This window comes from Filobasidium floriforme (genome assembly GCF_021052385.1).
Source record: "Filobasidium floriforme strain CBS 6241 chromosome Unknown HD553scaffold_14, whole genome shotgun sequence".
Taxonomy (NCBI): Eukaryota; Fungi; Basidiomycota; class Tremellomycetes; order Filobasidiales; family Filobasidiaceae; genus Filobasidium; species Filobasidium floriforme.
Genome location: NW_025763635.1, coordinates 670,637 through 693,281, shown reverse-complemented (window position 1 = coordinate 693,281; position 22,645 = coordinate 670,637). Strand labels below are relative to the sequence as shown.

The window sequence follows — 22,645 nt, the reverse complement described above, 5'->3', positions numbered from 1 at the left end:
GTCAAAATAAGCCGTTTTGTGACCCGGAATGTAACACCTACTAAAAGGTCAACGTCGAGTCTCAGCCCTGTCTGAGTTGCTCGTTTGGGCAAGAAAACGACCCATATTCCACATGGGCGACCATCTCGACCCATCTTCATTCCCTGCAACCAGACTACTACAACACCGATAGGCTATCTCAACCGAGGGTACAGCATCCACACACTAGCCAGCTCTGGGGAAGAAGATAGAGCTTCGAGCGTGTGCTGCAGAAATCGGGAGTCTCTTTAGGGGAATTCGATCCTCGAAACCCTCGTCCCGCTTTGGGCGTGTTTTTTCCTCGACGAGGAGAGGAAGAGGAGAAGAGAGGGAAAGAAAGAAGCGGCGAACGAGGAAACTACCTTTCGACCCAAGAGGACGGTTCAAACTGTCGACGAAGTGGTGGTCCCGACATCGCCTTTCACATAGATCTTTGAGGTAGTACTTCAACCGAGCTGGAACGAGTTTGATTCGGGATCTGGTCCTGGCTTATTGGCTCTGAAGGTATAAACTCCTAGACCACTTACTCCTCCACATACGGACGGTACGACTAGTATCCACACTCGACTCAAGGATTCAGGGAACAAGGACGAGGCACGATAGTGCTTGAGACCTTGCGATGGCCACAGCTACAGCATCATCCTCCAAGCCCAACTCCGGGGCCGGAGGCCGATCGAATACCGGTACCCCGACTCCGAGGGTAGTCAGTAACCTGGGTCTACCGGGGATGGACCCTCCTACTTCTCGTCCGTCTTCTTCGAGCGGAGCTCAGGGTCAACAAGCACAAGCACAACAACAACAAGGTGCTAATACAGCCGAAGCGATTGGTTCGAATACACCTTTACCTTCAAACTCCACCCTCCCTGATGGTCAAACTCAAACAGAAACGCAGGCGGACGATGCCCAACAACAACAACAAAAAGAACAACAAGCCAAAGAAAAAGAAAAGGAAAAGGAGAAAGAAAAAGATCGAGAGAGAAGAAGACTGTTGGAGCGTCAAAAGGAAAAGTCGGAGCATAAGCCCAAGTTGGTTATTAGTAGTGACGAGTTGAACGTGTTGATCTATTCGGTGAGTCCCTTGGTTTCATAATTGGGGTTGGATTTAAGTTCCGAAGGGGGGCGGTTGTGAAGAGAAGGAGGGGCCGTGGATGGGGGAGACGAACAGTGAGAGAAACGTGGATGTGGAGATGAGAAGAGAGGAGGAAGACGGGAATATGGAATGTTACGCGGTCACGCGAGGGAATGTGATAGCTGATTGTGCTTTTATCCTACTACTTGCTTTGCGTGGATCATTTCGGATGACTGGGGTTACGACCACAACATAATGTCATTCTCGCTATTCATCTTACAACCGTTCATTTCACACTACCAATACCGCTTCACCACGCACTCCGTCGATCGCCAACAGTATCTGTGCGAATCCTCCTTTCCCCACACGGCCTACACCTTTCGCTCGGAATCGAAATTGGACCGATCACCGTTGTTTACGAGTTTCAACCCGGATCATCCGGGGAGGTTCCCCATTGGAGGTCCCGCATCTGGATCTGGTGTTGGAGCGGCTGCAGGGGCAGCGGCGGAAGGCGGACCTAGTGGGAACGCAAATGCGAATGCCAGCGCGCCGACTTCGACAGGCACGACAGGAGGTGGAAAGGGAAAGGGGAAGGCCAAGGAAGATCCCGTTGACGAGGGGGACAAGATGGAAGTCGACGGGGCGGACGAGGCCGATCCTCCAGCAGAGGGAGGGAAGAAGAAACCCGCGTTGAAACGTAAAGGATCTGATAAAACGCCCATGACGGCCGCTTCGACCCCCGGGCCGACTACAAATACAGCATCGGCGGTGGGGGTACCTACGGGGTTGGGACCGGGAGTGAGGTCGAGGGAGGAGAGGTTCAGGGCGGTCCCGAGAGGAGAGTTGATTAGGCATCTTTACAAGGGGTTGATGTGGGACGAGGTGGAGAAGCATGCTCAGTGGGGTTGGGCCGAGGTGAGTTGTGGATCCTCGTTTATATGGTAACGATCGGTCGATGGAACCGGAGATGCTAACTTTGATACTGAGTGAATCCAGCCACCACCTTGTGTCACACCGTTCACACTGCTGACTCGCCACGAATGCACACTGGCGGCACCACGGAACGGTCAAGGACCTACCATTCCACCAAACCTTATCGATCACAAAACCGGCAGGCCCGTCTTTTCCGCCATTCTCTCGCCGGAAGAAAAGGCGCAACTTCGACAACACGACATCTTCCCCCCTGCAGCCGGAGGGAGTCGTGCAGAGCAACTAGAGCGCATGTTGGGACAGAGGGAGTCGGCAGCTGCGCAGGAGCTTCGATTGCGGGCCGAGGAGCATCATCGGGCTAGAGAGGAGCGCAAGCGGAATAAGGAGCGTCGCAAGGAGAAGTTGGAGAGGAGGGAAAAGGCTGCAGCGAAGGCGAGGCGGGAAACTGACGATGATGAGAGGGAAGAGGATGGTATGGATGTGGATATGGAGGACGTTCAGGAAGTTCCCGAGCGGGCCAAGGTCCGGGAAGGGAAACGGCGGCAGTTGGAAGAGGTTGAGAAGGTTCCGGATATCCAGGTTCAAGGTCCGTCGACATCGGTCTCACGGGATAAAGAGCGACGCGAACGAGATAGAGACAAGGATCGACCGCGGGAACGAGACAAGCCAGCAGACACCTTACCACCACCGAAGCAGCAGCAGAATGCATCACCTGCCGTGGCGACACCGACGGTCGTCAACCCGCAGCCCACGTATGGGAAGAAGAAGAAGCGGGTCATGTCGTCGGACGAGACCGATCTACCTCCTCCCAATGGCTCCGTCGCGGTCGCTCGGGCCAAGAAGCGGGAAGAAACCGATCGAGCGAGTCCGGTTGCTACGAATGGGGTCGTCAAGGAGAAGAAGACTATCAAGCGAGAGGAAGATCGAGGAAAGTCGCGGGACGAAGACTTTGAGCCCAAGAGACGCAAAGTCGTCAACGGTGACCACGATAGCGGACGTAAACAGCGCGAGACGTTGGGTATCGGTGCCGGTCCTGGTCGACCGGGCAAGTCTAGCAGGGTCGTGTCAGAATCTACCTTGACCGAAAGTGAGGCCGAGACCAAACGGCCCGCCAAAAAGACTGGTCGAGCGAGGCGCAACTCGAATGCGTCGAACAATACCAAGAGCGAAAAGTCTGGTCAAAGAGATGACCCGAGGAGCGTATCCCAGACTCCGGTCCCGAACGCCCGTGGCGGCATCAAGGTCATTTTCCAGGGCCAACCCAATCCTCTTCAGCCGGTCGAGCTTGGTGGCATGCTCTGCTGGAGGGGTCACACCAAAAGGGTGAGTTCAAGACGTCAAGTCCGTAATGTCAATAGACTGCATAATGACAACGATTCATTTCTGTGCGCTAGATCTATCGAGTCTCGTGGAACCCCCTGAACCTCACCCGGCTTATCTCATGCTCGCAAGACGGACTGTGCAATATCTGGGATTTTGCGGAGCCAGTGAAACCAGACGATCAGCAACTCCGCTCGTTGACTAGGGTGCCGATCGAATTGGCTCACAGAACCCTCCAGACCAAGAATGCAGTGGTCGATCTGGCCTGGAACAACGATGGAAACGCGTTTGTCACCAGTAAGCCCGGCATGTTCATCATGCGTCTAGTCTAGGTTATGCTGACGCGCTCTCAACGCCATACTTAGTCGACAAAGCCAACGTCGCCCGCTCGTTTGTTGGGGACGGTGAGCTTCAAGGTACAGGCTACCGGCACGAGCGAGAAATTACTTGCGTCGCGTGGAATCCCAACGGGAACTACTTTGCGACGACCAATATCGACGGGCAGACCTGCGTCTGGGACATTAGCGTCGTACCCATCAAGCTCAAGAACAGCTGGGAACACCACGCTCCACACAAGGCATACCACGTCGACTGGCTCACCAATGACATCTTTGCTACATGTTCAGAGGATTACACGGTCGTTCTCTGCTCTGTCAACACCGTCGACCGGCTGACAACCTTGACCAAGCACCAAGACCGGGTCTTGGTGTGCAAATTCTCGCCAAAGCACCGACCAGAAGACAAGTTGCCTGCCAGCGGATCGTTTCTGACCGGAACTCGTCGGCTACTGGCGAGCGGTTCCGACGATCATACCGTCCGTATCTGGGATATGCAAGCACTTGAGGATGAGGGTGCGAAAATCTTTTCAGAGCCTCGCGATCCTGCCGTATGTTCACCCGGCCCTTTTAAAACCTCCCGAACTTTACTGATTGTGCGCCGCTCGATGCCTACAGAAACAACCGAGAGAGCTCCTCACGCTAAGCGGTCACGTCGGCGACATTCAGCTGATCGAATGGTGTCCACGCTTGCGGAAGGATGGAAAGCGCCTCCTTGTTACGTGAGTATCGTCTGCGCCGTCTGACATCACAGTGTGCTCACTAGTAATTTCGCCATCTGTCCAGTATGGCCATGGCAGACCCTCAGTCTAGTCCTGAGCACCGTCACGTTATCAAGATGTATGACGTCAACGCTCAAGATGGCAAGCATTGCCTCTACACGATCACCGAACACAAAGACGAGATCCGGGCACTTGATTTTTCCCCGGAAGGCGATTTCTTCATGAGCTGTTCTGACGATGGTCACTTGAACATCTGGCACACCGAGGCAAGTCGACCTTGCCTGAAGGTACTTCAGAATCAGTGCTGACCGTTTTCCTCGTTGTTGGTAATCTAGACCGGACAAAAGAGGAAGCACTTCGAGACCAATGAAATCTCGATTGCTGATGCTAGATGGCGACCCGATGGCCAACAGCTCGCTCTGGCGATGGGCGATGCGTGAGTAGGATGTGCCTTGGGTGCTCAAACACCTCGCTGATGTCCCGGTTGCTTCAGCACGTTGCGGACTGTCTACGTTGGCGACTTGCTGACCCCTTCGTCGACCTGATCGATTGTCGGAATGCCCAAGCCAGCGCCGGCGGATCTCGTCTTCAACATAATTTCGTTTCGCTCATATCCGACGGACCTGTCCACTTCTGATTTTGCTGCATCTCGGTATTCTTGACATCCCAAGTCTCCCGCATTCATGCCGGTGCCACATCATGCCTGGCGGTGATTGTTCAATATCTTTTTCAGCAGGCAACGTCCCAAAGTCAAACCAATGTACCTAAACCATGTCAAAGCTATCCAAGCCAAGTCTTGACGTTCATATACGTCCCTCGATGGCAACCTCGATCTGCATGCCCTGAAGCGGCTGAGAAGACGAAGCGCCAGCAAAAGAGATATTCTCGGTTCATGAAATCCTGATGAGGTTATGCTGATGCAGCGCGGCGACGAAGCCTGAATTTACAATGATTTATGACCTATGGGCTATGTCATGGATGCCTAGGTCGGACGATTTCGTGAGTGACCTGGGGGTAATGGCGCGTGAACCGTCAAATGAACTTACCTTTTCTACTGTGACCTCGCCATCCTTTTCTTCCTCATCAGCGTCCTCCGGGTCATATTCTTCCTTGTCGTCCAGTTCGCTCGCACTTCCTTCATCCGGATACTCGTCATAGTCTTCTTCCCGCATCCCCTTTTCGATATCGGCATACTGATTATCCCGGTCTTCGTCATCGTCGTGATGATAGCGCGCTCGCTTCGTGACAGGAGGTCCCACGTTTGTCAACCCAGTCTCTGGCGAAAATTGAGCCATCTTGCCGTCTTCTTCCGAGTCGGACGGACTCGAGTCGTACTGTTCTTGCGAGGCTGTTTCGTTCTCGTCCATATGCGTTTTCCGAGGCCGTTTACGGTTTGTAGGGCTGGCTATTGGGCTGCAAGTCGCGGTTTCTTACCGAATCAGCAATGTACTGACGTGAAGATCTCGCTACGGCAATTTACCTTAGATTGCTTTGACCACTTTCCGACCCGGCCATCGAGTCGTCATCATCGTCATCGTCGTCGCTCCCCATAAACTCCTCCAATTCGGCGTCGATATCGTCAAAGTCTCCAGCCGACACCGCGGCTGGCAGTGGGCGCTCCGTGACATCAGGCGTAGGCGGTGACGTGTCCACAGCCGTCTCAGCTGTCTCCCGCTCTTTACCCTTGCGGCTAGGAGTCCGTGGCGGTGACCCGCCTGATCGGCCGAACGACTTGATCTGGAAAGCCTCTTCGGGTTGCCGAACGCAAAAGTCGACGCTGAACCGTAGCCATTCCCTCCAGACGACTTTAGTATTCGGTAATCGTAATGCCTGGCCAACCTTTTGCGTGTCCGCCTGAGCAACTACCAGGTGCGTTACGTGCTTGTCGAGCGCTTTTTGACATCGAGCGCCAAACATGCTCGCTAATAGCCAGAATTCATTGCTACCAGGCGAATGAGGGTGGATTTAGCTTGATGCACGCGAGCCGAGAAAAACGACAACTTACTCTTCTGGGCGCTGATTGAGCGGTATGATCCCCGAGAAGCATATCACACAGCCATTCAGCACTTTTCTTCGCATGTGCGGGATGATGTGCTGCGAACATGCCATAGCAAGCTATCAGCTTCACTTCTCTCATGGTGACTGACGAGTTCCACGTACCCGAACGTCATGGGGTATGCTATTCGTCGGCTCTGATGCCGGTCGGAACGTGACCCTTTTATCGCTCTGATCGTAAGCCTGATAAAACCTGCCATGGACCTCGTTCAAGACCTTGAAGCATCCGGATACACCATTACCATCAGCACCAGTACGAACAGATCAGCTAGCGATTCGACTCACCTTGTCGATCCTCCTCAGCTCCCGGTCGTTGTCGACCAACGCCGCACGCTTGTGATGCGGGACCTCATCCGGCTTGCCGTCAAGCATCTTGACATCATCCACCATATCTCCATCAGCCCCCTCGGCCTCCTGCCGGTCGAGCTCTTCTTGCCTTTTGGCCAAAGGCGCCTCGGCTACCTGGATCTCCACCTCCCTGGCCGCTGCCTCGGATTGCAATTTCTTTTTCTCCAATTCAGGGTCGTCTGTCTTCTCGCTCGACTCGACAGTGGCAGCTGGAGTTTGAGATCCGGTAGGCACGTCTGTGGCCCGAGGTTCAACGAACGCCGAATTGATATCCCCAGTATTCGGGTAGAAGGCGTCTATATATGTCAAAAACTCGATCAGTCCTCCATCCTAGAGGATTCACCCGGTCTGTATGCCCGAAAAACTGAACTTACAGGGTATCACCTTGACCAAATTCCTCCCATGCGCCCAGACCTCCCACCGATCATCGATCACGACGACCATGCTCTCGTCCGTAGGGAACAACCTCTTCAAGCTCTTCGTACTCGCGCTCCCGCTCTCGTTCCTGCTGAGGATACGCTCGGAGAAGAACTTGCCGGTAGGGTCGATGCATGTACAGATGGCGTTGGCGTAAGAACGGGTTCCGGCGGTGTATACGTGCAGTTCGTAAAGGGAGGACATTTTGGTTAGGAAGTCTTGTAGATCGGGTCTACATGTACGTCGCAGGAGTATCACCAACCAAACGTCAGCCTTTGACAATCTCGAAGGACAAGCACATACAGGAGGACTGACCTAGGCTTGACATAAAACCAAACCCCCTGTCTACCCTTTCTCACCCACTTTCTCCCCATAGCGTCCGTCCCAACCTCATCCTCATCGTCCATCTTGAACCTCCAAATATCCTTGATCGCGTCTGCATTTGGGTTCTCTTCCCTGTTCTTCTTCCTCTCTTCTTTGACCTCTTCCTTCTCATTCTCTAGGAGAGCTGGATCATGCGGCCCCGCAACGTTTGCACCCTTGTCCTCGTCTTCGCTACCGCTTTTGCGGACGACCCCCCTTCCCTTCTTGTCAACCTCCACCAACCCCCACTTTGGGCCCCAACACTCGTCCATCCATTTCCCCGTTGTCAGGTCACACCCCGTCTGGATGATCGTCTGATCGAGGTCGATGATCAGGATGAGTTTACGGGTGGAGAGGAGATTGTTTCGTTGAGTTAGGGCTATGGAGTGTGCTTTCTGAGGGTTGTTGCGAGGTCGTTTCGGAAGGAGCCGAAGGAGACGAGGCGAGGAGAAAGTAAAGGAAATAGGGGTAAGCTCGAGTCTTTGGAATGCCAAAAAGAGCTTGTTTTGCAGACTTACCTCCAAGCTGACTTTCACACCGCTCTCATTATGCTCAATCTCCACCCCTCCCGCCGAACCGCTCGCACCGGTCGAGCTGCCGTTGGGGTTAGAATTTCGTGCTGAGCTATTATTGGTCGTTGCTGGGGTTGTGTATTCTTGTCTGAAGTCGTCGTCGGAATAGGTTGATGGTTCAGACATACACAAAGATAGGTCAGTGAATGATTCAAAAGGAGAAGACCACAAGTGAAGCAAAGGCTTACGAGGCGAGGTCTGCTCCGCAGATGGCACACATTCCGTGGAATTGTACCGGGTGCGCACAAGGCTGTTGAATGTATATGATCGGTTGACTGCAATCCCCATCTCCCATCAGCTCCGTCACCAATACTAGCTACGACCAGGCGACCGACCTAGCATCCTTGATAACAGCTCCCACTTTAGCCCCACTCGCCCACTCGCTAACTTCCCCATCGATAGGGATCTCCCAGGTTGCATACCCCTTCTCCTGGCCCTTTCTCTTCTTACTATCCGTCGTGTTCACATCCGCTCCATCTCTCAGATCGTCCTTGAGAGTATAAGTATAGGAAAGAGCCTTGGTTCCTTTGGTAACTTGGGAGGAGACAGGTGTGAACAGGGAGGTCAGGGTGATAGGATATGGAAGAGAGGGGGGTAGGTGGATGGCCGTCGGGGGGGATGGTTCGGCGTCGAGGTCCATGTCGCGTAGTTAAGGACCGATCTCGAGAGGCGATAGTCTGCTCCGGTGTGTAAGCTTTCGCAGGAAGATTCGAACGTTTCGAGGGAGTGCCAGGAGCACAGAGAGAGATGGGGATGGATATGATTTCGCTACCACATCAACGAAACTTGTCCATGTCGACCCATATACCCTGCTTGACCTCCCGTCTGTCGTCATCCCCCTGCTCCCCTCGCGCGTTTACGGCATGAGACTGACATCTTCTCATCCAATATCGGCGTTGAGAAGGCGAGCGTTGAGGTCAAGTGAATCATGTAGAAACCGATGCAGACTTCACAGGTAGATATCTTCCTCTTCTTCTGACAGCTGGGATGAGCGATCCCTGTCAAATAAATCCAGCGCCGGCTTGCGATCCGTCCTACGCACGCGTCGATCGACGACGCCGTCGCACGGCTCTCGTGTTCACCATTTGTTCGATGCCTACCGCGCGACTGTTGGCGGCCAGTAGGGTAGGCCGTTCTGAGCCGGATTGTACATTGTGAATCACAAGTCTGATACGGTTTTCTGGACTGATTTCCTGATCCCCTTTTGTATATTTTATCTTCATGCAAACTATACAACGGCGATCAACTCGATAACCAACAAAACTTTCCTCATTATCTAAGTAAACGGCCACATTCCCAGCAAGAGTAGCAAGATGAACATTCCACTACGAACTATATCCAATCTTGCTCCGATTCAAGCTCGAAGTGAAATCAAGGGCATGCGCAGCAGTATCGATACTGTAGAACGCTGACAGCACTTTCTAAATTTCTCAACGCATGAGCAGATCTATTGTACAAAGCTAGTGATGATGCGAGCAGCATTGAGTGGGAGCCAATGAAGCGGGAGGGGTTTCCAGCATAGCCGTTTCTTGATCGATCATCCGAGCCTTTCCTTTGTCGGTGACCGGCTTGATCGCCTCCATCTCGATGCTCTCTACCGGAATTACCGGAGCTTGTCCCGCTGGAGATGCAGTATGAGGACTACCCATGGTTCTGGCTCCCGGCCATCGTCTTCCTCGGGAGCGCCGCAACTTGCGCCCATAATGGGAAGCGCCTATGCATACATAGATGACAGCGCATACAGCAACGATGCCTCCCGCGTAGGACAAGAACGCAATCGTGCCGGGGTTTTTGTAGTCTGGCCCACTAGTTTTCTGCGTAGACCTGTTCAGCAGACCACGGGCTGCGCTTGCATCTTTTCGACCCCCACTGATCGAATGAAGATCCGTCTCGATCACGGTCAGAGGTGAATCCAACGGAAGCTGTAGCTTTTGCTTGATTCGCTCACTTAGATCTCCCTTGCCCAATTCAAGATTGAACCTATGGGTCTCGATCTGTTCATCATCCAAAGTTATCTCCGACAGTGGTGAAATAGGAGCGTTGTCATCAGTGACTGCCTCTGTCAAGGTGTCTTCGATACCAGGATCCCCCGGGGCGCTAGATTGCCAGCTGTCTGGAGTAGAAGTCGCACCTGTCACTATGGTTTCGAGGAGTGTAGATTGGATCGAGACTGTAGGAGCCATAGCTGTTGAAAGGAGGTTGAATTTATTGACAGTCGTTTTCAAGTGTCGTGAGTTGGTAAACCCTCGAGATTGCAAGCTGAATATTTGACCAGACAGATCAAAACGCCTTGGATATATAATCATGAACCAAAGTCTACGGTATGACCCTTATTAGCCACCTCCATTGATACCTCGATCGGCTTGCCATCTCTGAGTCGAGGTTCTTCAATTGCCCGCGCGTCTCACTCGCCGATTCATCTCGAGCGATGACCTTGAAGTCCACACGCGTCAACTCCGCTCAGATGAGACACCAGGCCCTAAGAGACAGGTGAACTCCAAGAACCTTGACGGTGGCAACTGGTCTGAGTCAGGAATTATTCTGCTTGACCGGCGTTCCGATCTCCACCTGTCGTCGGTATCGATCTCAATGAAACCGGCCCATTCCGCCAAAGAAGTCTAGCAAGACCGATCAAACTGGCTGAAATCAGCTGCTGCTGAATACGGTTCCGAGAAGTGATCATACCTGTGTCATTGGGCGGAGTAACATGTACCTCTTCCAGTCTTCAGGTCGGCCAACATCGGTCAGATTCGCTCGAACAATTCAGCAGGTGACGCCTATTCTCGTGATTCCCGGGCGGCGGCAACATATCCCTCTGTCCGAATTCGAGATAATCGTTACTGTCAGGTGGCCGAGATGCAGTAGTGTTTTTGGTTGCAGACCTGACCTGTTCAAGCATTCCTGCCCCAGCTCGAAGTCAGAGGTCCCGATCGCCCTGGGTGTGGCCGCGTCATCTCGCTGTCAAAAGGAGTTGAGGGCGAATGATGGTATCGTTTGATGACGGTATCGTTTAGTGTATTTTGTCGTTTGATTCGAAGATACAACAACCAACAACTTGGCATACGGCCGAGAAGAAATCCAGCATCGGTCTTTCAAAATAGAACAACCGAATAGGTCCCACAGATCCTGAGGCTGTTGAATGATTGCTTCACGACAGCGGTAAGGAAATGATGGCAGATCATAAGCACAACTGCGATCAGCAAGGCTGACGATGGCTGAGACACCTGATCATACTATTGGATATGGTGTAAGGCGGCCGACAGGTGTTGAGTGCTCAAGCGTCGTTGGCATGCTGTCACTGAGGCTCTGGGCCGGTAGTAGCTGGGGCAGCACCCGACAGTAGTGATTTGATAAACGCAGATCAGTAGGATCGTCGGATCCTAAGCCGATAGAAACACCGAGTCCTGCAAATGACAACACAGTAATCCGAGCCAGCTCTATAGCACATATAGCACAGGCAGTCAAAGACCAACTGTCCGCCCTGTATGCTGGTTGAGCTTGTTCGCTCGGCGATTCGCGCAACAAGCGCAACAAGACGTCTCGGCGCGACACAGTCGATTTGCTTCCGCCGGTACCAATCCGATCACCTGAAACGCGGGGTGCGGGTTCGATGCGTGATCGCTGATCGTTATCTTGATGAACCGGGTTGACACGTCATGTCGTACAAGTCTCAATGGGTCAGGACCATAAGTATCACCGTGATCTCAGATCAGCAGTGTTCGTTTTGGGCTAGAATCAACATTAGCATCGCACCAGCATGCCACTTGCGTTTGCGCGCTAGAGATAAGAATTTCGCAAACCATGATCGACGTCGCTTAGGGAGTCTATCCTCCCTCAAAAGTCCCGGTTCTGCGTGAGATACTCGTTCGATGAAAAGGAAAGTTGAGGCAAAAAATCAGTCGGTGGGTGTACATTTCAGTCATCTTTTTTGGATCAGCTAGTCTGGTGTACAAAGCTTTTGTTCCCGTCACTTTCAAGGGCTTGAAGTGGCTAACGTAGATTGCGATCGCTCAAGGCGATTGCAATCGAGTCGAATTACCGAGCAACATGAGCGTGGGGAGGATCAGCGAAGGGATCGCCACCATCAGCCTCCGGTTGTCTGACAGGCGAACCGGGAGGGTGGTTGCTACCGCTGACCGCAGGGCCGGAAGCAGGGTCGTGCACTGCAGGAGGAGCTCTGACTGCGTCGACCAGCTCGTCCACAGCCTCATCGTTTTGCGCCCTGTTCTGCGTGGAACGCGGTTGCAATAATGCTCCAATGTACCTCATGGCGGCTTCGTGTTTCATCTTCAACGCAGCTAGTTCCCTGCCCTTCTTGTCGTTCTGGTAAGCGAAGTAGCAATTGGTCCCGGCCAATGTGACCACGCACATCAACCAAATCAACGTGTTCCCAGAACTCCAAGTCTCGGTAACACAACCATCTTCGCTACGCTTCTGGTCCGGCTCACGACGTACGAAGATCCAGCCTTTCGACTTCAGTCCCTCTTTGTAGAGCTTCAGCTCTGCCGGAGTGAGACCTTCAGCATCCTCAGGAAGGAGCAAGCCATCCGCTACGAGCTTTGTTTGCTCGGAGATCTCGCTTGCGAACACCCCGGCCTCTTCATAGGCATCATATGTAGAAGGTACGGGCGTTGAAGCTGGAGTATACCGGGAACTATCGGCTCCCTGTAACCCAGAATTGCCTTGGGAGGAGATGACCCCCGGCAGGTCATTGGAAGAGCCCGGGGGTACGCTGTTGGGCATGCTCAAAGCAGATGGTACAAGGTGCGGAGGTGCCATTTCGTGATGCGTATCGATACTGAAAGGGTGGTGGATGAATATGCAAGATATCGAAAGAAGCCGTTCGCCGAGGGCGGTTGATTTGGGATGGGCACTATATACTCAGCGGCGAAGTCCTACAGCTGGACTTTGTCTACGGTTATGAAAGGGATACGCCTACCCCTTGCTTCAACGCTACAGATGGCATGGGTCATGTGACATCAGGTCTCCTGCCATCAGATCAGGAGACAAGGCCGAGGGGGACTCGGAGAAGCTGAACAAAGGTAGACCAAGAAGCTATACATCAGGTCAGCTGAGCGGTGAGGACGAAAAGGTCCGATATCAACAAAGATCAAGGGCTATTCGACCCCTCTTCCCTGACATTCGCCATTGTCGTTGCCGAGACGCGCAATGCCCACAGTCACTCGTCAAATACGACGGAGATTGCAGTATCGCCAGCGTATCGGTCATTACAATGTTGCACTCTTGTATTCGTATTAAGGTGACACGTGCTTTTCCTAATTTCTCTGCGCCGTCATGCTGATCATGTGAGTAGGTCTCGCCTCCTCAGTCTCCACTAGACGCAAGGTAGTGTTCAAAGTCAAGTTGCTCTGGCGGAATGAGCTGGAATAGATCCCAGTCCTGGTAAGTCAGGATTTCCACCCCAGATGCGAACACGGAGGGAGTACACCACTATAGTGTAGTCGACAGGAAACCTGAGCGCTACATAAGAGGACGGGATACCTTCGATTCATCTAAATTGGGATAATCATGTATACTTTCCTGTATTACGCGCACGTGTCTAGTTTTCTTGGTACCAGAACTTAGTTTGAACAACCGAGCTTCTCGATGAATATAGAATCAATTTGTATCGCCCTTATGCAATGGTATGTTGAACAGTTAGCTTCCAACGTTGATGTGTCCCTGAACCTGCCCGTCCAAGCTCTACACATGCTCTCTGGCTATCCACCTGTACCTCTGCTTGGCTAAGCGGCTTCTTCGATGTACACCGGTTCGAAAAGACGTCTTTCTATTCAGATGCAAAGTCATGAGAAGAACTAGCAGTGAGGTCAGTTTTTCTGTACTAGTATGATCGATAGGAAAGAAGAAGAGAAGAAAGCCTGAGATATGCACAATACAACTCAGCCTGCCACCGTAATACTCTACCGGCCAATCAGTGCCGAAACTGCTTCATAAATGGTGCAAAGGGTTTGGAGTATTTTTTACCCCTGGTATAAAAGGTAATTTGGTTTACTGGGCATCATAACGTGGAGAATTGCGTTACAGGAACAACTGGGCATCGTATAAACGTTCTATCAGCCAGCGCGGTACTTCCGGATTTGTCTATCATTGACCAGCTTCATTCGTCCTTCCTATCATCAACACCTTCTGCTGGCCTGGCTGGCAAATGTTTCGTGAGGTTTTCGATGATATTGATATACTGGTCAACCATGCGCTTGAGATCCGTAAGCTCCTCCTTGGCTTTCCCGTTTTCCTCCTTCATCTTCTGGTTTTCCCGGTGCGAAGAATCAAGCTCGAGCTGGAAATCGGCGAGTTCTTCTTCCTGAAAGCCCGCGAGTGCTGCGTTTGCATGCCTGACTTGTGCTAGCTCATTGTTCATACCCTCCCAATCGTAAATCATCTCTCCCGCCAGAGCTCTCTTCTTTCGGTAAGAGTATGACATCCATATCGCACTGCCAAAGACGATCAAACTCAAAGTTCCAATCCCAACTCCAAATGCGATCCTTCCTCTGATACTACAGTAGGTGTCGTACTGTTGTTGCTTCGAGCTGTTCAGGTTTACCAGTTCTCTTCTCATTGCTTGTCCCCTAGACTTCTCCATACTATTCTCGATTAGATCTAGGAGCTGGTCTGTGGTATAGTTGCAATCAGCCGGTATATCGAACCTGGCGATAAGCTTGGAGATGATGTCGTTGTTTTGCCCTTCGGGAGCTTCAGCGCTGGCCTGATCTCCCGATGCCAAGGTATCATTGACAGAACTCCGATCCCCTCCATTTGAGTCAACGCTCACAGATGGCGTCGGGGTGCTGACAGCCATAGTAGTGGCAGCCGTAGCGAAGTCGCCTGCAGCTGCAATCGCAGTCAAAGGGGTCTGAGATCCATGGAGCTGAACGTCTGAGACTGGAGTGGGTACCTGGTCGGTCAGAATGCTGGGTAGCAGAGACCCATGCATAGACGGCGGAGGTGGGCTCCCGGTAAAGGTGATAATAATAGAAGACATGAAGGTTGATTAGGTTGAATTTATGGATGTGGCCTGGTGAGCAGATCGGCAGAGATGGACATGTCGCCAATTTTATCCGAATCTATCACAGCCATTCAGACCCGCCTTATATGCTGACCTATCAGTATGATCATGGGCCTACATACTCTCCTTCATCAGACGTGTGGCTCATTACGGAGGCTGACAAATGACTGATAAATTCAGCTTCTCCAGGGATAATTAAACTTCTTCAGGGATAAATTAAGCGTCTTCGATGACAAATGCAGCTTCTTCAGGGATGAATTAAGCTTCTCCAGGGATAAATGAAGCTTGTGAAGGGATAAATGAGGTGTTCTAATTCAGTATGACCTGCTTTCTACGAGCCAGGCTAGCCATATACTGCTTCGGACCGCCAGGTAAAGGCCTTTCTGATGCTCTGTGCCGGCTTTGGAGCCTTTCCAGGCATGAGGACAAAGGAAGCTCAAAACTTGAATACGGTCTGGCAACATGACAGAATCCCTCTGCCATGGAGGAAGAACAACAGGCTCAAGAGAGAGTGATCCATCTTAAATTCAAGATACTACGGAGAAGCTGAATACAGGTAGACAGAAGAATGTATGTTCAGATAAGTTGTAATGATTAAACCAATCGAATGCGACATACAAGGCTTCACAGGTAGTGTGGATGGTATGATCTACTTGTGTGGCGTCAGGAGGATATATACCGTCTTCTCGTGTCTGACTTCGCTAACAATATCGACCCTGATTTGCTGGTCCGGGCGCGAACCAGACTCTAACGTAAAGAAGTGGTGTCCTTGTGATTGACAGCCAGAGTAACAGAGCTTCCTCCTGACGCTAATCTCGAGCTGTTCTTGCATTCCTTGAGGTCTATTTGGAGCCCTCGGTCGGGCGGATGGGACACGCGGGCCACTAACGGAAATAGATTCGTGCTCGAACCTCCCACATTCGATACATCCAGCATCATTCTTCATCAGGTTCGGAACCGTCCTGCATACTTGACATGCCTTCTGAGCGTGAAGAGATCATACTCAGCCTTGACATAATCTTTTTGTCCTCGATCTGGGGTGAGATATCCCACAACTACGGCTTACCTGTCAGATCTGCAAATCACGTGTCATAAAGGGCGGCTTGGCCGCTTTCGGCTCTGAAGGTCATACGATTACACGATGTATCTTCATACATGGCTACCCTTTCATCGTTCGGGACTCTACGATTCGTCTTTCTCCTTCACTCGGAGCGTTTCAGATCGCGTCCTTGTTGCCACACAGGTCCAGCTATACCCGCGCGAGTTTCCGGGTCGGTCCACCTGGCTAATTGACGCGCTCACGTTTTCAAAGGGAGGGCCATGCTGGACTCGTGATCTCCTGATTTCTGTGTAGGACAGCCCAAAACGACAGCACAGCGAAGGAGAGTCGTACGATCACCTCGAAGCTTCCATTACCGCAGTGAAACGAAGAGGGAATTGTCTTGTAGGGGCGACAAGACGGATGACAAAATGTTTCCACGTGACCCCTCGCTTCCCCTTTGCCACCACAAGATCACGCGAGGCAAGGTTTCCTTTGTGCCGATTCGCAATAGCATCGCATCAAGGTTGTCGATCGTTCAAGTAAAAGAACACGAGGCGGCATATTTATAGACGGTTCTCAGTGCGAATACAGTCGCTGAGATTTGTACTGTTGCCACACATTTAATCAGCCTTCATCAGCCTTCATCCATCAACATTCAGCCGCTGCGTGTCAGGCCACCCTCGTGCCCTCCACCTGAAATACGCCTCACCGATCGCGTGCGAAGGGCAGAAACAGGTCACGAGTCGATGTTTGCGCGACCACCCTCGTGAGCGAATTGTGTGATCGTGTTCCTTTCAACAGACAGCTGACACCGTACAGATGCCCCTCACGATTTCGATCTAGAACGCCAGTCGCGCTACATCGCTTGCCTACACCGACAAGTAGGAATCGACGACGACCAAGAGGATGTTTGCTCAGTCGGCCGCATCGAGATGCTGTCGATTCTGTTCCAGAACCACGATCCGTAACAGAATGGTATCTCATGTCCCATACTATATTTCGCACTTCCAAATCCCATATTTTGTGCGCAAGGCGGTTCATTCCACCTCGCATTATCCACGTCCAGCCTGAGATCCTTAGGCCTCGATCCCTTCCTTCTTGTCCTCGGCCTCGGCCTCGCCCATCTTCTTCCTGAACAGGTCCTCGGCGTTCGTCCAAACCTTGGCGCTCTGCCTCTCCGGGAGCTGGAGGAGCGAGGGGATGAGGTCCTTGCTGAACTGTTCCGAAGCTTCTCGGGGCAGCTAGATTGAATCAAAGTATATGTTCAATGAGCTGTCGTACATGGGGACATAAGCATTCGGAGACGGAGTGCTTACGAGGGTGGGCAAGTGGTCGATGGCGATCACGGTCATCCTAGGGTTTCCCTCACCGACCTTGACCTCGACGGTAGGTTCCGGGAACGAGGTGTTGACCGGGGGGTAGATCGGAATAGGGTTGTGCGGGTTGGTAGTGCTGCGAAGCGTATCATCCGTGTCAACTCGGTGTCCCGCTTGTATCCGATTACCCTCAGGCGAATGCTGTACTCACTCGCAAGAAACGTCGACGACAACGCTCAACCTCCTGTCCTTTCCAGCCTCGGCGATGAAATCGGTCGTCAAGAACTTGGGGATCGGGGTGGCCAAGTAGATGCAGTTGACAAAGATGTCGACTGTCGAGTCCGACAAGTAGATGTTACGGTCAGCAAAAAGGAATGTGAGGAAGGGGGACGAGAGGCTCACCATCGAGCATCTCCGGGAAAGGTCCTCCCTTGGCGGTCTCGGCCATGTCCCACTTGACGATGTTCTCGCTAAGTTCCCCAACGCAAAATCAGCGTCGTCCTTTTTGTTCCAAAGAAACGAACATTGCCACTCACTCCTTCAATCCGATCTTCTTGAAACAATCAACCGCCCCACTCCCACACCTTCCCATCGCACCGACCACCAACGCCCTGACATTCCCCACCCCACCCTCTCCCAGACTCTCGATCTGCTTCCTCACATAGGTGATCATGGCCTGTTCATTCTCAAACGGCTCTAGGCCCTTCAAGACCCCCTGTCCACCTTCTTCTTTCTGTTTAGCGAAGGCCAGAGCTCCAGCGGCGGCCCCTGCGAACCCGGCGTGGAAACCGAAGGCGGCTACTCGGCGGCCAGTGGAGGGGTCGGCGAGGAACTCGAGGTCGTACAAGAGACCGTTGCCTCGGCGAAATCGACGAAGGACGTCTCGCCAGCCGGCTTGTTGTTTGTAGACGTGGGCGAAGGAGATGTGGGTGTGTCGGAGGGGTTCACTGAGGGGTCGGGTGGGATTGCCGAGGGGATAGAGGGTTAGTTTGGGATAATCGATGATGTATACTGAGAGAGATGCGACTCACTCGGACTCTTCGAGCTCCTTCAATCCGAAGATAGGGACGTCAAGAGGGGCTTGGTACCACTCGTTGTTAGGTACCATCTTGCATCCAACACTAATCCATCCAATCGAAAAGAAAGTTCAGCCATCGAACCCTCACATCCACATTTCCCACCATGAGGCCACCGACTCACGCCTCAAACTCCTCATCGGCATAACACCTAACATTATCCTTCTCCACAAAGATCTCGAACCCATTATCGATCAACGTCTTGGCCGTGTTCGGCGTCAACGCACATCGCTGTTCGTGAGGTTTCTTTTCGCATCGCAACCACAAGGCCTGGGAGGGCTTGGTGCTGGATGAAGGGCCGGCGGAAGAGGGCAAGGGGGCGGTAGCGGCGGAGGTTGATTCGGCCATGTTTGTAGATTTGTTTTATGCTTTCGTGGTATAGTCTGAAGCAGTAAGTCGATGTCGTTTGCTGTATTTGATCTTTTTCAACTGCAACTCTCCATCCAACTCCTGCCAAGGTTGGAGCAGCAACCTGCTCTCGCTCGTGACGAACCCGATGACTCGCCCGAAATGTCAAGGTAATGTCACGTGGCATGAAGTATTTAGTTGTCAGGCTCAGCCCTACGTAATCGTAATATCGGTCATGTCGGTCACATCACAACCCATACAACCTAGCACTAAAATATATCTCGTATGTCGTATCCCACCCGTACCATGGGTATGGCTCGGATATAGCGGTCTGGCTGCCGCACTAATAATATCGTAAAAATCGTATTCTCATATCCGCCTCGTATCGTTCGTCGTCCTCGGTCTGATCTACGAAGACGCAATCCGAGGATCAGTGATTCAGTCCGGACCGTCCGAACAACCTACAAGAGCAGACGAACCGGAACTTACAGTATCTCCCCTCCTTCGTACCTATCCCGCTCAATACGTCCACATCTCCCCAGCAGGCATCGTCTCAAAGGGCAAGACCCCAAACTCCCACTCGTACTTCCATCCTCCCAATGGTTGCGGTTGCGGCAGAGGTTGCTCCTGCATGCTATAGACCTGCGAGTGCGGTTGCGCATAGACGTACTGGTCCTGAGCAGGAGGGTGATGCTGGACCTGGATCGGCGCGTCTATTTGGCGATGGGGATCTGGAAGTTGGATGTCGGAAGGAGAGATCGTCTCGCTTGACCTCGTCTGCGACATCGGGACCGAAGGAGGGTAGGGCATGGAGACTTGCTCAGGTGCATAACCCATAGTCGGTATCCCCTGTCCGGTCTTGCCCGGGGGATGGAATCCGTTGAGATCGTAAACGGGAGTCGCAGCGTGCATCGGGCCTGCAGTGTGGATCTGAGCGGGAGCGATTGAGGTCGCAGAACCGTAAGATCCCTGGCTCGAAACGTTCTGCCCGAAGACGACTTCGACAGTCGCATCCGAGTTCTCCGACCCTGGTGTCCCCGTAGTATCAGGCAAGTATTCCTCCTGCCCCCGCGCTTGCGTTTGATTTCCTTCGTTCTTCTTGTTCTTCTCTTCAGCTTGCCCTTGAGGAGTGTCCTTAACGTTGCCGTTAAGGTCGACGACAGGTTCAGCCGCGACAACAGGCTCCATCCCCAACAAAGCCTCCATATCCCTCAACGTCCCTTCATCCAGCACAAAGTTCCCCGCCTCGAGCTCTGCAAAGGAGAACGACACCCCGTCCACCGAGAGTGCTGGAACGGTTTGTGATTCTCCAGAGGGGAAATGCTCGTTCAGGAAGGCTTCAGCTGTGGGGAGTGCCTGGGTTTGAGTACGATTCGAGGCGGGAGTAGCGATCTCGGCAGGTGATGCGAGAGTCTGACTGGGTCCGTGCGGGATGTTGGGTTCGAGTCCCGTATAACCGACGATGCTCGTTGCCAGCGTCGCCGTACGCTTCACCTGCATCTCCGGGGTCAGGTAAGGCGAAGGAGTCTGCTCGACCGAAGTTTCCGGGGAAGATAATCGTGTTCCGGCCTGACTGGGTATCGAAGGAGGAGGGGTCTCGATCTTCTCAAACCGGTTCTCATCAGGAATCGCTTGCGTAGCGTAAGAGACCGCCCGGAGGTCCTGCTCGTGCTGGTCGTAGCGGGCGTACGGAGGTTGTTGGTAAGGCAAGTACGACGGCTGGACCGGCATCGGGATGATACTGTTAACCTGGACGAGGAACTGGTTACCCGCTTCGTCCCTCATCATCTGGTAGAGGTTGGGCTGAACTGGTGATGCGCCAGGAGGAACCATTGTCGAGACCGAAGGAAGCGTGTGGTGCTGATGGGCATCCTGGATTTGCGTGTTGGGCATCGGATGGCGATACATCGGCGCTTGGACAGCGGCCAACGGCTGAAACGGCGCGTGAGTGAGCAATTCCTTCCGTTCGCCATGTGACGTCTTCGCTGGCGTAGCGAACGAGACATCCTCCTGACGACCAATCTGACTATCTCTCGGCTGTGCTATCATAGCTCCTCTCGAAGGAAGTGTTTGCGGATGATGCGCGAAGAGCGGCTCGTCGTGTGGTTGTGGGAACTCCCCCACACTAACCGTGGAGGCAGAGGATACGCTGCGTGTCAGACTGGGTATTCTCTCACGCTCAAATGACGTCCCCGTGGCCACCGACGATAAGCCAGCATCTTCCGCCGGCGAAGTCATGTTGGCGTTGTTTTCTGGGATTCCCACGAGTGTCGGATTTGCGGGGGTGAGGTTCGTTGCAGCCGAGGGGAGTTTCCTGGTTGCGGGGAGTCGCCTAAGAGGTCTGATCTCTCTGTTCGGCGGAACGATCGCGTCCGACAAAGACCAGCCAGCGCTGCTGTGTCCGGATGAAACACGCTCGTGGTGCACTGTAGTTTCCTTTGCAGATACGCCGCCGACGAAACCTCCCGATTCCTGCTGTCGTCTATCGCCGCCCGAGCGCGATGTAACGCGAGTGGCGGTATTCGTTCCCGTTGGCGGCAGCGTTGATACATATTCACTCTGCGCATCGTTCGACGTATTCTTGCGGTACTTCTTCGTCGCCCCTCTAGGAATAGCAGCAGCAGGACGTGATGCGACGTGCTTTCCAGGTTTCCGTGAAGCCTGCTTGTCAGGCGTCTTTCCTGCAGTAATCTGCGGGTCAACGGGATGACTTTTGACGCGTTGACGATGATTTTGGAACTATAATGTAGATGTAAGCGCTTACACTAATCCGATATATATGAGATGTACCCACCCATGTCGTAACCTGAGGCGAGAGCGAAACGTACAGAAGTTTGAGTAAGCGATATTTCGATATAAGAGGGGGTGTGAATCGCTGACAGACCTGCTTGTACGTGAACCCTGAAGCGGACGCCAACATCTCCCTTTCCTTATCGTTGGGAGTAGGGTTTACGTCAAAAGCTAGCTGGAGGATTTCGGGGTGAGAAGTAGGACTGCTAGATCCGGGTTGACGATTCTGCAAATTTCAAGGTCGATCAGAAATCGGTCGTCGACTATGGGGGAAACGATGTACGAACCTTTGTTTTCGCCGAGAGAGCGTCAAAAAGCTCTCCTACAGCTCGATCAAACCAGACCTCGATGCTGCGACTGTACTTGTGCTGTACATCCGCATCATCTATACCCGTGAACTCGCTGGAAGATGCCATCTGAGATACGGATTCAGTGTAACTGAGGAGCATCCGTTTCCGAAGCTGCTCGATCCTCGAAATCAAGACTTCCGCCAAAGATGAAGGTACAGAATGGTTCGTTCCTGCTGACAAATTGCGAAGGCATTCCTCTGCGGACGGAAGATGGGGTCTGATGCTACTGTCTATGGCCATTGGCTTTGTTGCTTCCCCGATCTCCAAGCGGAGAACCTTTTCAGTGATCGCCTGTATCTCGGTCCATTCACCGGAGCGCGAGGGCATATATGGCTTGCTGGACCTCTGGGTAAATGAGCTCATGATCCTTGTTGGGTGCTGGAATCTTCTCAGTTTAGTGAAAGCCGAGGAATTTGCAGGAGTTCGCGAAAGTAGACTATCTAGTAGCCTGCGGCCGATGTCCTCTTGTTGTGTTTGTGATGGCTTATCGTGATGTCGTGACCCACAGCTCATGCAAGTATGAATCCATATACGTGTATACCGTTATACG

The 22,645-nt window shown here is 52.7% G+C and overlaps 6 protein-coding genes across 6 annotated transcripts; 1 reads left to right on the top strand and 5 right to left on the bottom strand.

Moving 5' to 3' along the window:
• Window positions 1–454: 454 nt before the first annotated feature.
• Window positions 455–5,158, top strand: HD553DRAFT_57998 (uncharacterized protein). The gene is made up of 9 exons (XM_046184334.1): window positions 455–1,087; window positions 1,427–2,002; window positions 2,084–3,340; window positions 3,412–3,634; window positions 3,703–4,223; window positions 4,291–4,394; window positions 4,459–4,660; window positions 4,730–4,830; window positions 4,888–5,158. The coding sequence occupies exons 1-9, from the start codon at window positions 638–640 to the stop codon at window positions 4,937–4,939; spliced, it is 3,486 nt and encodes a 1,161-aa protein (XP_046035811.1). The 5' UTR covers window positions 455–637; the 3' UTR covers window positions 4,940–5,158.
• A 38-nt stretch (window positions 5,159–5,196) lies between these two features.
• On the bottom strand, window positions 5,197–8,884 carry HD553DRAFT_57993 (uncharacterized protein). Its single transcript, XM_046184333.1, has 11 exons — window positions 8,485–8,884; window positions 8,338–8,424; window positions 8,096–8,237; window positions 7,530–7,972; window positions 7,172–7,446; window positions 6,735–7,093; window positions 6,555–6,665; window positions 6,400–6,488; window positions 5,875–6,336; window positions 5,441–5,807; window positions 5,197–5,376 (listed from the first exon to the last, which is right to left on the bottom strand). The coding sequence occupies exons 1-11, from the start codon at window positions 8,787–8,789 to the stop codon at window positions 5,362–5,364; spliced, it is 2,655 nt and encodes an 884-aa protein (XP_046035810.1). The 5' UTR covers window positions 8,790–8,884; the 3' UTR covers window positions 5,197–5,361.
• Window positions 8,885–9,609: 725 nt separating this feature from the next.
• HD553DRAFT_324776 (uncharacterized protein) lies at window positions 9,610–12,928 on the bottom strand (the record flags this gene model as incomplete). The annotated part of the gene is made up of 6 exons (XM_046181525.1): window positions 9,610–10,258; window positions 10,281–10,334; window positions 10,718–10,767; window positions 11,411–11,553; window positions 11,903–11,973; window positions 12,189–12,928. 6 exons carry the CDS (start codon window positions 12,926–12,928, stop codon window positions 9,610–9,612), a joined length of 1,707 nt encoding a protein of 568 aa, XP_046035809.1.
• Window positions 12,929–14,267: 1,339 nt separating this feature from the next.
• HD553DRAFT_343221 (uncharacterized protein) lies at window positions 14,268–15,149 on the bottom strand (the record flags this gene model as incomplete). Its single annotated transcript, XM_046182855.1, has 1 exon — window positions 14,268–15,149. The coding sequence occupies one exon, from the start codon at window positions 15,147–15,149 to the stop codon at window positions 14,268–14,270; it is 882 nt and encodes a 293-aa protein (XP_046035808.1).
• A 2,142-nt stretch (window positions 15,150–17,291) lies between these two features.
• Window positions 17,292–18,955, bottom strand: HD553DRAFT_273430 (saccharopine dehydrogenase; the record flags this gene model as incomplete). The annotated part of the gene is made up of 7 exons (XM_046177815.1): window positions 17,292–17,456; window positions 17,532–17,667; window positions 17,743–17,863; window positions 17,934–18,001; window positions 18,068–18,478; window positions 18,563–18,652; window positions 18,732–18,955. 7 exons carry the CDS (start codon window positions 18,953–18,955, stop codon window positions 17,292–17,294), a joined length of 1,215 nt encoding a protein of 404 aa, XP_046035807.1.
• Window positions 18,956–19,393: 438 nt separating this feature from the next.
• HD553DRAFT_357583 (uncharacterized protein) lies at window positions 19,394–22,581 on the bottom strand (the record flags this gene model as incomplete). Its single annotated transcript, XM_046183879.1, has 4 exons — window positions 19,394–21,694; window positions 21,720–21,761; window positions 21,840–21,971; window positions 22,033–22,581. Coding segments are annotated over 4 exons (2,943 nt in total), but the record flags the coding sequence as incomplete, so codon positions are not given.
• Window positions 22,582–22,645: the final 64 nt, after the last annotated feature.

Excerpts from the sequence above, each read along its gene's own strand:
- HD553DRAFT_57998 (XM_046184334.1), top strand. The coding sequence starts at position 638 with ATGGCCACAGCTACAGCATCATCCTCCAAGCCCAACTCCGGGGCCGGA. Across the intron at positions 2,003-2,083 it reads CTCAGTGGGGTTGGGCCGAG|CCACCACCTTGTGTCACACC; the intron begins GTGAGTTGTGGA and ends GAGTGAATCCAG. Across the intron at positions 3,635-3,702 it reads TGGAAACGCGTTTGTCACCA|TCGACAAAGCCAACGTCGCC; the intron begins GTAAGCCCGGCA and ends CGCCATACTTAG.
- HD553DRAFT_57993 (XM_046184333.1), bottom strand. The coding sequence starts at position 8,789 with ATGGACCTCGACGCCGAACCATCCCCCCCGACGGCCATCCACCTACCC. Across the intron at positions 8,425-8,484 it reads GCTGTTATCAAGGATGCTAG|TCAACCGATCATATACATTC; the intron begins GTCGGTCGCCTG and ends TGGGGATTGCAG. Across the intron at positions 6,489-6,554 it reads GCATACCCCATGACGTTCGG|CACATCATCCCGCACATGCG; the intron begins GTACGTGGAACT and ends GCATGTTCGCAG.